The sequence below is a fragment of the Mesoplodon densirostris genome, chromosome 1, assembly GCF_025265405.1.
Source record: "Mesoplodon densirostris isolate mMesDen1 chromosome 1, mMesDen1 primary haplotype, whole genome shotgun sequence".
NCBI classification, from domain to species: Eukaryota; Metazoa; Chordata; class Mammalia; order Artiodactyla; family Ziphiidae; genus Mesoplodon; species Mesoplodon densirostris.
This window is the reverse complement of record NC_082661.1, coordinates 23,542,361-23,559,460: the sequence shown is the minus strand read 5'-3', so window position 1 is coordinate 23,559,460 and position 17,100 is coordinate 23,542,361. Positions and strand designations below refer to the sequence as shown.

The 17,100-nt window shown below is 42.7% G+C and overlaps 1 protein-coding gene across 7 annotated transcripts in view; it reads right to left on the bottom strand.

Annotated features, from left to right (window-relative positions):
- The window catches only part of SORCS1 (sortilin related VPS10 domain containing receptor 1), a 572,111-nt gene that overhangs the window by 143,676 nt on the left and 411,335 nt on the right, over positions 1–17,100 (bottom strand). For all 7 annotated transcript variants that reach the window (XM_060099829.1, XM_060099837.1, XM_060099849.1 and 4 more), the window contains exon 7: positions 850–968. In XM_060099829.1, the coding sequence (XP_059955812.1) occupies positions 850–968 (119 nt within the window). The remainder of the gene's footprint in view (positions 1–849; positions 969–17,100) is intronic.

The following is a 17,100-nucleotide window of genomic DNA, read 5'->3' as shown; positions in this document are numbered from 1 at the left end:
ACAGAAGTCAGGAAACATTTTTAGCAAAAATTTTTTTTTAATAATACAAGCCTTAGGGTATATTGGATCTGTGTCCCTCAGCAGCCCAGCCATCTAGCCCCAAGACTCTGACCACACAAACAGGTCCCTGTGCCAGATCAGAAGGAAATGGTCCAGGTCACAAGGTGGCAGAATGGGAGCCCCCATCTTGGCACTGAATTCCAGTTTTGTGCAGTCACACTGCTGGCTGTGAGCATGTCCCACACACAGCAGTGCTGCTGATGTGTTAGACGAAAATCCAAGCCAGCATCGTGGTTCAAAATCATTCTAGACCTCAACCTCCCAGAAGAGGACAAATAGTGAGCTACCTCCCCCAGGTCTGCCCAGAATGTACAGCCCAAAGAACCCTGTGAGTCTGAGGGAGGGCGAGAAGCGCTGTGGTCTCCAACTCAGCTGAGCAGCATGAGGTGCAGGCTGTCAGCGGTGCACTGCCACTCTCTTTCTCCTTTGGAGCCACTCTTTTTTTTCCAGCTTTATTGAGATATGAGCCGCATAGCACAGGGAGATCAGCTCGGTGCTTTGTGACCACCTAGAGGGTTGGGATAGGGAGGGTGGGAGGGAGATGCAAGAGGGAGGGGATATGGGGCTATATGTATATGTATAGCTGATTCACTTTGTTATAAAGCAGAAACTAACACACCATTGTAAAGCAATTATACTCCAATAAAGATGTTAAAATAATAATAATGCCTTTTTTTTCTTTCTTTATTGCTTTTCAGGGAGTGTAAGCAGGCAAAGGGGCTGCATTAGGGACAGAAGCAGAGAAGGGAAATGTCTTTGACACAATCAATGGAAGTGGATCTTTCATACCTGAACAAACACATAATCATCCTGGACAATCAAAGAGTCTGGGTCAATGTAGCCTGGGAAAGGTCTGTTTCTGCTGGCCTCTGTGCAGTTCTGCATTCGGCAGGTTAGGTATTGTGAATCTGAAATACACGAGGGTGGGGTGATATACACACAGCATGTTAGAGTCAGAGTGGACATCTTCTACTTCTCTTGCTGTCTGCAAGCCTTTCAACAAACCTCACATTCTCTATTAACTACATTACTGTTATTCTCGTTAAAAGTATTATCAGTATTATCTTACTCACTTGCTGTCAACACCACCATCACTATTTCCCAGTGCCTCCACCAACTCTTGTCATCCTAGAATATTAAATTCCTGTTAATTAAATTTCTTCCTTCCAAACCCAAATGAAAATATTTTCAAGAGCTGGCAATAATACTTGTGCCTTCTTAGTTATTTTTTCTCATTTATAGGCTTCCCCTCCACACTTCGACCTTCGATAAACTGGGAAACACACACATATGTGCCATCATCAATCACCTCACGCTAGAAGTGCTGTTGTTATAAACAATAAGGTGCTATGTGAAGATAAAGGTTTTTCTTCTATTACTAATTGGAAATAAAACAGAATTGAAAGGAGATTCCCAACTCAAAAACTTTGCCCTCATTTTATAGGTGAGTAAACTAAGACCCTGCATCTCACCTGAGACTATAGCAGGTGATAAACATATCAGTAACTCAATAGATTTGATCCCTGTTGCTGGGAGTATACTGTATGAGGGAGGCTGTCACTGTTTTTCAACCGCAACTATTCTGCCCTCTCTACGAATCAGATGTCACTTAAAAGTCCCTTTGCCTCCTCGCACTTAGAATAAATGCAAACCCTCTACCACCACTGCTTCAACTGCCCCTCATGCTAGTCTCTTCTCTCCCTGTGACTCCTCATCTAAACTGCAATATGTTCAGGAATTTGGCCAAACTTTCTACCACTTAAGAGGCTTTACATTTGGGCTTCCCTGGTGGCGCAGTGGTTGAGAGTCCGCCTGCCGATGCCGGGGACTCGGGTTCATGCCCCGGTCCGGGAAGATCCCACACGCCGCGGAGCGGCCGGGCCCGTGAGCCATGGCCGCTGAGCCTGAGTGTCCGGAGCCTGTGCTCCGCAACGGGAGAGCCCACAGCAACGAGAGGTCCACGTACCGCAAAAAAAAAAAAAAAAAAAAAAAAAAAAAGGCTTTACATTTGTATTCCCTCTACCTAAACTGCTTCTCCCCAGGTTGTTCCCCAAAGAAGGTCTAGATTTCAGCTTACTGTTACTTCTGAGGATCTTCCATGATTACTTTCGATAACACTCCATCCTGTTAATTCCCTTCATGGAATTAATCACAATCTAAAGTTACCTTGCTCATGATTTATTTCTGCCCCTCTCCCTGTTAAGAATATAAGCTCCATGAAGACAGAGACCTCTTTTGTCTTTGTTGTTCCCTCCTAGACCTCCAGATTCTACTACTGTTCCAGGCACATAGTATGTAATAAATAAATATTCCTTGGAACATACCACTTTACTGGAATATATCTTTTTGAATGAAAAAGGAAGTTATTTTACCTTTTTTTTGTGCTTAATGAGTGGGTAAGTTTAATTTTAGGACATCAAAGATGTATGAAGAAATCCACTCTTCCAAATGAAGAAATCAGGACACGATTATTTACATGAAATGGGGGGTAGGCAATCGTATGTTGAGTTGGATATAAGGATTCACTAATTGACTTCCCTGAAGGAAATTTCTAGCACTACTTTTACGGAAGAACTTGGGTAAACCTGTATTCTACAAGGAGTGCCACTAGGGGGCGGCATGCATATTTGCTCCAGCTGACCAATGGCTGACGTAGCTGCTGATAAGCTCTAAGGAGAGGGAAGGAGAGCTTTATCTACCATCTTCCTTTATCCACAATCTTCCTTTATCCCACTGCCATGTGTGGTGATGGGGATAGCTCTCAAGTATTTTAACCCATCTAGTCCTCCAAAGAGAAACTAAAGAAAAGCCTTTGATGCTCCCTTCCCTATCTCCTTTCTTAGACATCCTTATAGTTTCATTTCAGGGCATAACTCAGGATCTTTCTTCCTGAAGAGAATTTCTGGGACTCATCCCTTCCCAGAACAGTTTTCCCCATGGCACACAAAATCTGTACCTCACAATTTCACACTCCATCAGACCGTTTTACAGCTTTAGTTGACTTCTGTTTTTCAGAAGGCAACTCAGGGTCATAGAAATGGAGATTGGCATCTGTGAGACCTGGGCTTGAGTTCTGGTGTGGTCATAGATGCATAATTCAAAGGAAATTATCTTCCTGAGTCTTGCTACCTTCATCTATTAAATGAGGATGCCAATGTCAACTGTCTTGTAGTTTGGCTCTAAGAATTTACTGAAATAATATATATGCTAAATGCTTTGAAACTCAAAGTTGTACAAATGTCAGTTGTTACTATCAACTAGAGTGTTCCTGTTTTCTCTTTTGCTTCTTTTCACAATGATTAGATCAGTTTGGGGCACACAGTTTGTCCTTAAGAAAACTGAATTTGAGTATTACAGTTATATTTCACTATCAGGTACTATCGGTGACCTATCCAATGTTCATTCCTCCCTGCCTCTTTGCCAGAAAAGCCAGCACTGGACCTGGTGGCTCATCTTTCTTCCACATGAATCAGAAGCTCTGATGTGCAGGGAATAATCCTCTTGAGTTTATGCCCACTCTACTTGCCATCATTTGCTTTAGGAAAAGCCATTTAAACCAATTCTAGTAAATAAGAAGTGAAAGAGATCTTTTAAGGGGCTACAGGGAGGCACAGCACTAGACCTTCTTCTGCTACCAACACTGAGTCCACATGATGTGTGGGACTGCTCTAGCCTTCTTGTGCATGGAGGAGTCTTACAGTTAAGCTTACACAATGAGTATGATGAAGAGGTGGAAGGGACCTGTTCCCTGATGACATCATTGAGGTACTGATTATACTGAACCCAGGGATGCCCTGTCTCTGTGCTTCTTGTTATGTGAGATAATGAATGAAAACAATCTGAATCAAAGGTTCAGAATTTGGAAGTCTCAGGCTTCAAATTACAAATACAACTTCCAATTACAATTTCTCAGACTGCCACCTCATGAGGACTTCTTGATGAATACACAGTGCTTGTTTTATCTATAATGGTGTCTAATAGTTTCTTTCTTAAGACCTCAACTTCCTCTTCAAAGGTCCCTGAGCAAGAATAAGATGGAAAATATAAAAATAAACTTTTCAAAAAAAATAAAAATTAAAAAATTAAAAAATAAACTTTTCACATTAATAACTATACAAAAATTATGAATCTGAGGGATCTGGGGAGAAATGAAAAGAACAGGGAAACTAATATTTGTTGAACATCTACATGCCGAGTACTCTAAAGCATGTTCACACTTATTTGGTACATTTAATCTTCACAATACTATAGAGTATAATTTATCAACTGACTTTGCAGATGAAGAGAATGAAGCTCCAAGAGGTTATAGAAATGGCAGTATGCGGTTTCAAACGGGATTGGTTGGCCTCCAAGTCTGGTTTATTTCCACTATGTTGCATAGTGGAAATAATGCAACCAATTGGTTAGGGCCAATTTTTGTTAAGCATGTTTTTTGGCTTCCAAGTATAAATGGATATATCTAGATTTAAAAAAAAGGCTGTACATTTGTATTTTTGTGTAGGGTCATTTGGCAATATGGATCAACATCTTTTTGGGTTCATTTCTGAGAATTCGACTTGAAGAAATAATTAATGATCTATGCCAAGATTTATCTACTTTGATATTCATCATAGTGTTGCTTATAATTTAAAAAAATAAGAGAAAACAAAATGGCCAACAATTGAGGAACAACTAAATAGACTGTGGCACATGCATAGTTTGCTATTAAAATCCTGCCTCTAGACTATATATGAGGAATTACAGAAATGTTTACTTCATTTTATATCATAAAACTAGCTTACCAATTAATAATGTTGTATCAATGTTAATTTCTTAGCTTTGAGAAAGAGAACATAGTTGTATAAGATGTTAACATTAGGAGAAGCCGGGTAAAGCTGCACTATCTTGGTAACTTCTCTGTTTATCTAAAATTATTCCAAAATAAAAGTTTTTAAAAAGTAGGTTACCAAAATATGTGCATATGGACACGATTTTGTGCAAGTGGTATATATAGATGTCTACATATGTATGTTTACATAGGGAAAATGAATCAAAGTTATATATGTGATGTCAACACTTCCGTAGAGGCAGTGATGTGAGAGAGGCAGACAACCAGTGTCAAATTTTTGGTCAGCACCTCTCAGCCGGGGAAAGGGGCCAGGGGTCATGGTGGGCTTGTGGGATCCTGCTTGCAATAATTAGAGAACTGTCTCTAATTCCTTTGCTTGTTCTATCTCTCTCCACTCCCCTTGCCACAGAGCTGTGCAATGAGCTGTTCTTGAGCTGAGAATTACAAAATGTACCACCGAGGGACCCAAGAAAAGCCCCAGGAAGAGGTCTTGAAACCATGTCTCTCTTGGAGAGGTTCAAAGTGAAATTTGCAAGCTGAAGGGGAACTGATCAATTCCCAGTAGGCTGCCTGTGGTAAACTGCTCCTGGTTTGTTCTCCTTCCCCTCCTAATGGCAACAGAAAGAAACTGGCTGCACTTCATATTGAGGAACCAATCATTCTTATTCCCTTGGGGCTTTGCTGTAACAACATTAAGCATGATGAACTCTTTCCATATTCAATTCTGGTGAGTTTATGATGCAATTTCATAGGAAGTATCTTGTAATCTGGCATTAATTAACATCAATTAATGTAGGCAACTGCTAGACTTTAGAATTAATTTCATTACTTTTCCCACACAGATGTTTTCCTTGCCACAGGTAATTAGGACACTGTGCTACTCTTTTTAAGCATCTCGCTCTCTGCAACAGCTGCTGCTTGGAATAATGCAAATCCCATGACCCCTGCGCTGCTCTAAGGAAGGGAAGCTACTTTCTAAAGGCCAGGCTTGGAGCAGGGAAACAAGGGTTTAAATGCAGGCTTAGCTTGGTAAACCTAAGCAAATCACTTTACTTCTCAAATCTGTAAAATGGGAATAAACAGGAGCCATCCTGTTCAGCGGTTATGAGGACTTAAAACCTCGGTCGGGAAATGTGTTCCGTCCTGTGTCTGGCTGGACTGTGCTCACGTAGTGGGAGCTGTGGCTGTGATCGAAGCACGCCCTCTTTCATCTGCTCACTGTGTCTCAAGGGAACCAACTTGGAAGCACTACAGACATTTCTACCTGAGACAATAAGCTTCCTTTATATTCATGCTTTGGTTTGGCTTAATTTTTTAAAGTAATTTTTTAAAACACCATGAAAAGTATTCTCCTGGTGGAATTAATAGATAATAAATATTCTATGCAGGCAGTGTGAGGTAGTGGTTGGGGCAGAACTGGAAACTAACTAGGGCTGTGAGATGACACAGAAGTCACCTTGGTGCCCAGCACACAGGGCAGCCCGCCTGCAGCCAGAGTGCTGTGCAGGGTCTCCCTCCCTTTGGAGTGAGGGGCTAGGTTGAGCTCTTTCTCTCTTGTGTTATGTGACTCTGAGAAGGTCCTTTACCAAACTAGGCTTCAGACCTTTTCTCTATGAAATGCGGGTTATCAGAATTTTAGGATCAAAGGAGGCTGTTAAAATCAGACGACTGACTCTAAGATCCGAAGGTCTTTACCATCCTTTACCCACTGAGACCTCTTCCCTTCTCACTCTCGCCCAAGTGAACAAAGCTCTGTGATGTTGCCGGGAAGTCTGTGTCTCTGGGGCTTCCGCTCTTTTTAAACAGCACGTGCATTCCTGGCTGACACCCTGTGTTCATTCAGAGAGCTCCCCTGGTTTGAACTGCCTTTTCCTTTCCTGTGATCCTATCCAAATACTTCCTGGGCCCCTCTGTGGAGTTTTTCCTGAGGCTTGGGCAGACCTCTCCCTTCCCACAATGGCTGCATTGATAGCGACAGCAGCATTAACCTCCAAAACAACCAGAGCAACTTCTCCTCTGAGTCAGGAACTGTGCCGCATGGATCACAGGCTTTTTCTCTTTTAAACTTTGGAGAAAATCCAGAATAAGGTACTTTTTACGGGTAAAGAACTCCAGACTTAGGGATGATACTTTAACACTGTAAAAGTTTAATTTTAAATAAAACCATAAACTAGGCTGGCAAGCCTGAACACTTTAAAGCTCTCTCCCGTCCCCCATTAATTTTCAACTTTGAAGCAGAACAGTTTCTAAAGCCCATAATCTGTATATAAATTTTTATCGTGTTCTTTCTACTGTCCTATTATTTGGTTTGGAACATTCCTATTACATATTTGCACCCAACACACACTCACACACACACAAACACACACGTGTGTGTGTACACATGTATCAACAAGCTTGTGCTCATAGAAACTTCATTCCCATCAGGGGTCTAGTGCACTCTGTGGCATGTACACAGTTAGAAACTGAGATCTTCAAAAGTGAGACTCTAGCCTTGACCCCTGAAAGACTATACTGAGGACAAGAAGTTTCTGTGAAAATTATAAACTTAGATCAAAGGTCCTCCTTTGGCATGATAAGCTTGTGGCATTGCTTTCTTCTAGGCAATCTCTTGGTTTTGGCCCAGTATAACTTTCTAAGTGTGGTCTTGTATGGTTAGCCTTTGGACATTCAGGAGGCCATGATTACTACAGGGAAAGTTCTGGAATTACACATTTTTTGCCAAGCATGGGGCTAGGAATTGGGGACATGAGAGAGAACAGGAGGGCAAAATAATTTAGTAGAAATACAGAAAGTCCTTCACCAAGGATGATGCAGTGGGGTGAGTGTATCCTAGGAGGGGTGCAGGTGCAGGTTCTGTGGGTCCCCAGGTGAGGGGCATCTGACCTTCAAACCTCTCCACAGATGGTTTACTCTGTGTCAGGACTTCTCCTGTGACTCTGCATTTATTTCACTTTGCATCACACAGAGTTGTAGACCTGTTGTGCCCTCATGGCCTATAGAACACCTGAATATAGAGACTATTTTACTGTTGACTCGAACTCACAGAGGGACAGTTACCTGTGCAGGGCTGAGGGTGGGGACACCCAGGGAAGGCTGCGTGGAAGAGCTGAGAAAAGCCTGGAAAGCTGCTTGGAGCAGTGACAAGGGGGAGACATCATTCCAGAAAGCAGGAGCACTGGGCCAGAGCACAGGGGCATGAGAGAGAATGGGAGACAGGCTTGGGGAATGTCAGCCACCTCTTCTGTGAGAAAGTCACACTAGAACTCCAGTTTATGCCAAGAAAAGACACGAAGTTATCTGCCAGGTCACACCCAGCCATGAAAAACCTAGAAGCATGTTTGTTCCAGTAACTTTCCAAACTGAGTTTACAAAGAAAGGAGTGGGAGATGGAGAGACAGAGACAGGGAAAAGGACAAAGAGTAGGAAAGAAAGAAAACAGGAATCAAAGTGGAAAGGAGGGAGGGAGGGAAGGAAGGGAGGAAGAAATGAAAGCAGTTTTGTGCGTGGGGGAGAAAATACACAGCATGTATTCTCCAGGGCTTTTCGTGGGAGAGGGATGTACGCTATTTACTTAAATGTGTTCGTGTGTTATATGACAAATGCCAGGACAGAGGGTCAGTTCAAGGGACAGCCTCTGAGACACGTGGGTATATCCAAACCACTATTTCTTCACTTACTAACTTTCTATTTTCATCACACTCAATACTGAATATCATACTTGGAACATGATAAGTATTCAATAAAGATCAATAAGACACGATCCTTGCCTTCCATAGTGAAATAAACAGAAGGAGATGACACGTTTGTCTGTCTTCTCTATATTCCAGCTACACCTCAGCCACGCCAAACATGCCCATACTCCGTATCCTTCACAAGTGATGTTCCATCTGTCTGCAATGCTCTTCCACCCAGCAGACCCAGCTCTCTCCCTTACTTCCATAAGGACTTGGCTGAAAAACCAAATGCCACCTTATCAGAGATTCTTTGACAGCGGGGGGCCCCTGCCCCGCCCCGTCACTTTTTATCTAGACTCTGCTTTGTTTTGCTTCCTAGAACATACCACCCCCTGGCACTATGCGTCTGTTTATAACCTGTCTCCCCTAATCAGAAGGTTAAGCTCTATGAGAGCAGGGCCTTTGCAACATCCCTTACGATCCTTCGTCATGCCTAGAAGGGCAGCTGGCCTAGCACCGATGTCCAACAATGCTTTTCAAATGAATGGATAATAAATAGGTCTGCAATGAACCAGACCTGGCTTCAAATTTTAGCCTGTGGCAATGGCAAAAATATTTAGCCACTGTAAGCCTCATTTTCCTCATAATTAAAGTGAGGAAAATAATCATAGGTCTTACCTCCAAGAGTTGTAAGTAGTGCAGCAGCACCAGCCAAATAATAGGAATACAAGGCACGATCCTAGCATCCGTGTTGCTTGAGAACACATGGAGCAAAGGAGGGGGGGGGTATGAGTAAGTGGCAAGACCTTTACGACGCTACCTTTTGTTCTTGTTTTAAAGCAGGAGTCAGAAACATGAGGAATTTTCCTTAGAAATTGCCACATATGCATGTTATATGGACTGTTGCTGCTGAGTCCTGGGGGAGCCTGAAGACCCAGGAGAAAGCCAGTCCTTTGTCCTAGAGTTAAGATCTGGACATCTAACAAGGTCATGGGGAAGGTGAAAAGAGATGAGACATGTCAAGAAAGGACTTTAGCAACCTAAGTGCCCATTCACTAGCACAGGAATGAATAACACAGGCAGAATCGTCACACAGTGTAAAACGATACAGCAGCGAAAAAGACTGCACTGGAGCTCCGCTCAGCACCACGGACAGAGTGCCAGGCAAAGTACTGGGCAACAAGGCAGAAGGGTACCCAAGGTATGATACCATTTCTATGAAGTTCAAAATATGCAAATCAACATTATACACTGTTTAGGGATACAGACACAAACAATAGAAGGTAATGGTGTGAATAGGAATGATTGACACCCATTTCAGAAGAATGGTTAGTGGGGGTAATTGGAAGATGCAGTTTGGGAAGAGGTACTGTGGGCTTCAACTGTGTTTGCAACAGTGTAATTCAGAGGTTGACACAAACTCTGGTCCATCCAAACCCAGCCTGTCATCTGTTTTTGTGTGACCCATCAACTATGAATGGCTTTCACATTTTTAAATGGTTGAAAAAAATCCTAAGAAGGGTAACATTTCAAAACCTCTGAAAATTATGTGAAATTCAAACTTCAGGGTCCATTAATAAAGTTTTCTCAGAACACACACGCATACACACACACGGAAGATCTGGAGATGACAAATTTCTCTCGTGCACCTCTGTGTTCTCCCCCTCAGGATGGGAGGTAAGGACACAGACCTTCTCACAGATGGGTGAGCACACAGGAGGCAGGGGAAGTAGTAGCACATAATGGATACAAAGGACTTAATTTGAAAGCTTCCCAGCTGAGCCTGTTACTGCACTGTCACTGTCAGGTTTTTCATTGCTGTGTGGGGAGGCTCATGTTATCTTATTTTATGCTTTTTTGGTTGGTTTTCAGGGTCGTCTTTAGGCTGCTAAATCAGAGAGGCCAAATTGAAATCAATAGTCTTTGAAATTAAGAGACTTTTGCAATATGAAAAATGGGGTTAGAAGGACACTGCTAGAAAGACAAAGTGATAGTGGTGCCAAAGCCTGGGAGCTCAAGGTAAAGTAGAGGTCGCGCCCAAACTGCTGGCTGGAGACTCCTGACTTTCACTCTCTCTCCCACGCTTCTGTGCTTTTCTTTCCCACCTTACTTGCAAAGCAAGGCTTCTTTTTACCTGATACTTTAACACCCTCTACGGGAAGGACTAAGTGTACCCTCTCTGATGCCCAGCCCACTGTTGTCAGTGTCAAGTAAAATCCTCAGGTCCTGACCCCCGTGGCATTTTCCATTGTGGCCAACTCCAATTCCTCCAGGAGTTCCTCCTTCACTCTGGGCCTTGGCAGCCCAAGGACTACTTATTGGGCTGGCCACTTCCAAGCAGCCAGCATCCCAGGCTTTATCTGTCGCCTATAAAGCTCAAGGAAAAACCTGGCAACCGTTCTACACTGGTCTGAATGTCCTCTCCAGGTATGAAAGGAGGACACTGTGCGCATGTTACCAAGAACAACTGGAGACGTCTGGTTAGAAATTGGTGGGGAAGTAGAGGACGCTCAAAACCCCGTCAAGCGATAAGGTCGAAGGGAATTCAGGGGATGCTCTGAAGTCCTTTCAGGTGCCTCCTAAATGTATCTAGGACGTTGGATTACATTTCTAGGATCACTCTCTATTCACAGTTGCAGGTTACTCAACATGGGAGGATCCCTTTCTAAGCCAGAAGACACACCTCTGGAGTATATCCTTAAGAACTGGACACTTAAATTTTACTGTAAGAGTGCCTGGCCTTTATATAAATTGGGGGATGGAAAATGGCCTGAAAATGGTATCTTGCACTTGGATCTTTATTGCCACAGGATGGAAAAATGGACTAAGGTTTCCTATGTTCAAGTTTTCATGGCCTTTTATGATAATCCTGCTCTATGTGGCTCCATAATCAAGAGCCTGAGGAAACAGAAAATCTCTCCTAACATTCTAAATGATCCCCTTCTAACTTCTCCCAACTCTCAGGGGGGAACCGAGCTTCCCCTACTCTTGCAAGTTCCCTCACTCCTCCAGAGATTCTTCTGATCAAACTAAGACCCCACCTCCCCAGAGAAACAATCCCTGCTTGGACAACATTTTGTCAGCCAGTCTGCTCCTGTTATTAGGGCCAGTTTTAGCACTATTTGGTCATATGCCTACAGAAAGGAAAGATGATTTATTTTTTGAAAATATGGCCACAATATTCTTTAGACTCTGGAGAAAACTGGTTAAAATAAAGCTTTTTTTGAAATTGTAAAACCAGTTCTTTTTGCATGTGCAATTAGAGAAATCTAGCTTGTTATAATACTTTTTGGTTTATTGTCAAAATTCTGACCCTGAGAGAATAAAAATATGCCTAGGAGAAAGCTTGAGGTTAACTCTTATCATGTCCTTGGGAAACAAACACAGCCCACTTTGCCTGAGACTTCAGCTTTGGCTTGCTTAGTGAAACTTCAAGTCAAAAAAAAAAAAAGAGGCAAAGAGACAATTTAAGCCTCAAGCTGGAAACTATGAGATCTCTGTCTGGATATATGTATGTCTCAGTATGTGTCTTTGTCTTTGCATAATATTGCTGAGGTTAATTTGTAAATGAGCTCTATTTAACTGGCTTAAAAAAGAAAAATAAGGGCTTCCCTGGTGGTGCAGTGGTTGAGAGTCTGCCTGACAATGCAGGGGACACGGGTTCGAGCCCTGGTCCGGGAAGATCCCACATGCCGCGAAGCGGCTGGGCCCGTGAGCCATGGCCACTGAGCCTGCGCTCCGCAATGGGAGAGGCCACAACAGTGAGAGGCCTGAGTACCACAAAAAAAAAAAAGAAAAGAAAAGTAAGCGCTCACAAATCAAACAATTCTAAATACAAGACAGAAACTAAAGATGTTTCGGTTTATTTGACACACGCCTTGTACCACATTGAAAAAAAATGTGCTTTGGAAAAATACATGTTTTTAGAGGTTATGGAATGTGATCTTGAGTTTGCTAATCAGAAAACGCCAGTATGACAAACAGTTACACCTGGTTTCTTCTTGGTTTTCACTAGAGGTTAAGGTTTTTTAAGGGTTAAAAATTATAATATGTAATCAAAGCTACCGAAGTGACAAGAGAAGCATTTCAGTGTGTAAAGCAAGTAGGATATATGTTGTTGGCCAGAGAAGATATAAAGACTGGAGATATTTTTGTTGGGGAAAGTGATGATAATAAATTTGTCCTACAGTTAGTTGTTTATAGGTGAAAAAAATGGGCAAGTTATTGATAATATGGATCCAGGAAGTGATAAAAGTTTTGTGGGAAAGGAACTATGAAAAAAATTTGGTACGTTGTTAAGACTGATTAAGACTAAATTGAAATTGATTAGGTAAATAAATTTTGTTATTAACAGTAAGCTGGTACCAGACTGAAATTTGGTTCTCTCTCTATATTGAGAGATGCTGCTTTTGATAACAGACTGTGTGAAATTCTTTGCCTTTATATATATATATATATTCGCTTTTTTTTTTTTTTTTTTTACAAATTTAATCAGTTATACATATACATATGTTCCCATATCCCCTCCCTTTTGCGTCTCCCTCCCACCCTCCCTATCCCACCCCTCCAGGCGGTCACAAAGAACCGAGCTGATCTCCCTGTGCTATGCGGCTGCTTCCCACTAGCTATCTACCTTACATTTGGTAGTGTATATATGTCCATGCCGCTCTTTCACTTTGTCACAGCTTACCCTTCCCCCTCCCCATATCCTCAAGTCCATGCTCTAGTAGGTCTGTGTCTTTATTCCTGTCTTACCCCTATGTTCTTGATGACATTTTTTTCTTAAATTCCATATATATGTGTCAGCATACAGTATTTGTCTTTCTCTTTCTGACTTACTTCACTCTGTATGACAGACTCTAGGTCCATCCACCTCATTACAAATAGCTCAATTTCATTTCTTTTTATGGCTGAGTAATATTCGCTTTTGAAATCTTTTGTTACTTTGGTTAAGTAAATAAGTATTATTTCACAGTGATCTATGAAGATTATGGCACATGTAGATAAAGTTCATTCTGCTTCTTCGAGATTAACCCCCCATTGTCAGACTTTTGCCACGCTGATGCCCTTGTAGCATGGCAATGGTCTACTCCTAAATCAGTGAATTTAAAATGGGTCAACAATAGCTGTAGATTAAACAGTCAGCACTATGGGAAGACATATGTGCTCTTCCAGACCAGGGCTCAAACCCATGTCCCCTGCATTGGCAGGCAGATTCTTAACCACTGTGCCACCAGGGAAGCCCTTGGCTGTGTTTAATAAAAATGGGGGTAATTAAAAAAAATATGTTTCACTAAATATTATCATAGTTTCATTAGTTAAGTTCTGTGTTTACTAAGACTCACTTCCCAGATAGTTCCTTGCTGTTATGTTATACCGTTACAAGTTTTAATTGAGTTATTAAAGGGACACTCTAAGTTTGTTTCTGAAGCCTAACTTTGTAATCAATCTTTGGATAAAGATCAGATGCTCCATGATCTACAACCAGGAGATTAACACCAGGCTATAGTCATTCAAGTTTAAAGAAACAATTACACTACGCTAAGGATAAGGAGCCTGGTAACACAAGGAAATTGGGCTAAATGCCTTATGGCCAATGCCAATGTATACAATTTCCCTTACAGATAAGGACTGGTGAAAAATAGACTAAGCCAGACAAGCTGGAGATGTACTAGGCTGTGCCTAATGAAAATTTCTTAACTTAAATTCTTACTTATGACCTTACTAATACTGCTAGCTCTATTATTTCTATTTTTGCCTGTTTTACAAATTGTTGTTTCTTACATTACCAAATGTGTGACTGAGCCTCTGATGAAATGATGGTATATAGTCCCATATGAGATCAATGACTGTAAGAGTGAAACTGTAGATACAAGAAGAAGCAACAAGAGGGAATATTTTCCTAGACCGTAAGAGACTAGTAAAGCAGGAGGTCCAAAGACTTTTGGCTACTCACAAGGCCTAGTCCAGTAATGGCACACTGAGCATTCCTAGCACTGTGGGACAAAGTAGTCATAAAATGCCCCCCAACCATGGTCAAATTTATGACCATGAAGGGGCCCTGCCGACAGGAAACTGGCACTTGCTGCCTGCCTCTACAAAGATTAAATCTGGAGCTGCTGCAACTGCTGACCTTCAATACCTCCTGAAAGGAGCTCAAGGTGGAGATCAGGAATGAGGCATTGTGTGCTCTGGGAAAAAACTGACAAAACAGGCCTGCAGATGGTTAGATATTTTCAGGTAAGGATTTTTATGAGCCCAAATTCTCACCTTTCTCATACCTAGAAAAACACTAAAATCATTAACAATGACAACTGCTTTGGTTTATGTGTTAATACCACATCAAAGGTTAAAACCTACTTGGATAAAACTAGACAACTGGCTACCTGACTACAGGTCTCCTCAAAGTGCCAGGTCTAGACTGGGATTCAGGCTTATCTTCCTGAAAAAAAAAAAAAAAGATCTATTTTGTTTATTAATGTTCAGGTTGTCACTCCTCCAACTACTTCTGAATCTGTTATACCTACATCAGTAACACTAGGCTAATAAAAAAAGACATCAAAAAATATATATGACCACACCAAATGGCTCCATTCCTTTGAACAGGGTAACCCAAGTGCTGACTCTATCTGGACCAGGATCAAAAATTGTTACCAAATATAACTTGGTTCTAACTCCTGCTTTGGCCACTGGTTACAATAATTCTTTTACTGATATTTACAATATTTGCATACTTGTTAAGTTTGTCTCTTTCAGATTGCAACAGTTTCACATCAGGATAATGGTGATGCAGAGATTTCATCTGTTCTCCTCAGAACAGATCCTGCCAGAATTAACAGCGTAAGTCACCCTGGGGGCCCTTAATGAAACAGGGCGAGAGCTCCATGACCCCAACTAGATACTGTCTATGAGTCCCTTGCCAGCCTGAAGAAGCGACAGAGGACAGACCATCATCCCTCATGCTCCCAGTAAAGATTTCTTGAGGCTCATGTCTCTCAGGGGGAAGTTGAGGTAGGAGATAGATGGGCCCCTGTGCTGGACAGCTGGTGTTTGTCAAGTGGAGTAAAACTGAAGCTTTGTTCTCACCCAGACACTCCAAGGACAAAGCTAGTGGCAGAAGCTGAGCTCTGCTGAAGTAAAGAGATAAGATGACCACTCCTGAGGTCAAGGAAAACTTCCCTATCTGCACATGTGCAGGAAGGCTCCTTGGGGGTCAAAAAGGGAGGGGGCATCACCCCATAATATGTGTGGACGTGCACCCACGGGCCTCTGTGGTGGGATCCATCTTAGCAAATAGTTGTGCACGCATGTTGGGGAGCGTCCTAGGACCAGGCAGGAGTGAAAAAAAGAAACAAGATAATTGGCCAAAGGTAAACAAAGACCCAGAAGGACTGTCCTAATAAGTGATTTAAATCACCTCTTTAGGGCTTCCCTGGTGGCACAGTGGTTGAGAGTCTGCCTGCCGATGCAGGGGACACGGGTTCGTGCCCCAGTCCAGGAGGATCCCATGTGCTACGAAGCGGCTGGGCCCGTGAGCCATGGCCGCTGAGCCTACACGTCCGGAGCCTGTGCTCCGCAATGGGAGAGGCCACAGCAGTGAGAGGCCCGCGTACTGCAAAAAAAAAAAAAAAAAATCACCTCTTCACTGCGCTCCTCATTCAGGATGCCCACACTCTTCTCTGGGTGTGTAGCTCTGCCTAGTTTCTGACTAACTGCACTCCTCCTCATTAAGGGAGGACGCCCAAACCCCTTCTCTCCAGGTGCATCTCTGCCTTGCTTCTATCTTAACTAAACAAACTGTTTCTCTGTGCGCTCTCCCACTTGCTGTGCTATGTCTCTAATAATAAACTTTGTACATCTTTTTACAGTTTTTGCCTCTGTGAGAAATGCATTTTTCACTGGGGGCAAGAGCCAGGGGGTGTGGTGGTTAGGATTCCTGGTTTTCATCCAAGCTACCCAGGTTCAATTCCTGGGCAGGGAATTAAGATCTTGCTTCACACCACCACTCACTGCTGCCTCTCCAATATCAGTAGGTGCCACTGGACTCTCTAAGTCTGGAAGCATGATTTAGGGATAGGGGAGGAGAAGTGAGAAGGCATTTGGTAAACGTGTTGGGAAGTGATGAAACCAAGCAGGACCCTGTGGGGCTCATGGACACAAAAGCCTTTCTGTGGCCCCATTTCTTTTTTTTTTTTTTTTTTTTTTTTGCGGTACGCGGGCCTCTCACTGTTGTGGCCTCTCCCATTGTGGAGCACAGGCTCCGGACGTGCAGGCTCAGCGGCCATGGCTCACGGGCCTAGCTGCTCCGTGGCATGTGGGATCTTCCCGGACCAGGGCACGAACCCGTGTCCCCTGCGTCGGCAGGTGGACTCTCAACCACTGTGCCACCAGGGAAGCCCTCCATTTCTTGATTACAGGAAATAGGCTTCATTCAGCCTCCAAGACCTTCCCTGAGTTCCAACAGGCAGGTTCAAACGGTTGCTAATTAGGGAAGGGAGGGGATGCAGAGACAAGGGAGGACCAGTCAAGAAACAA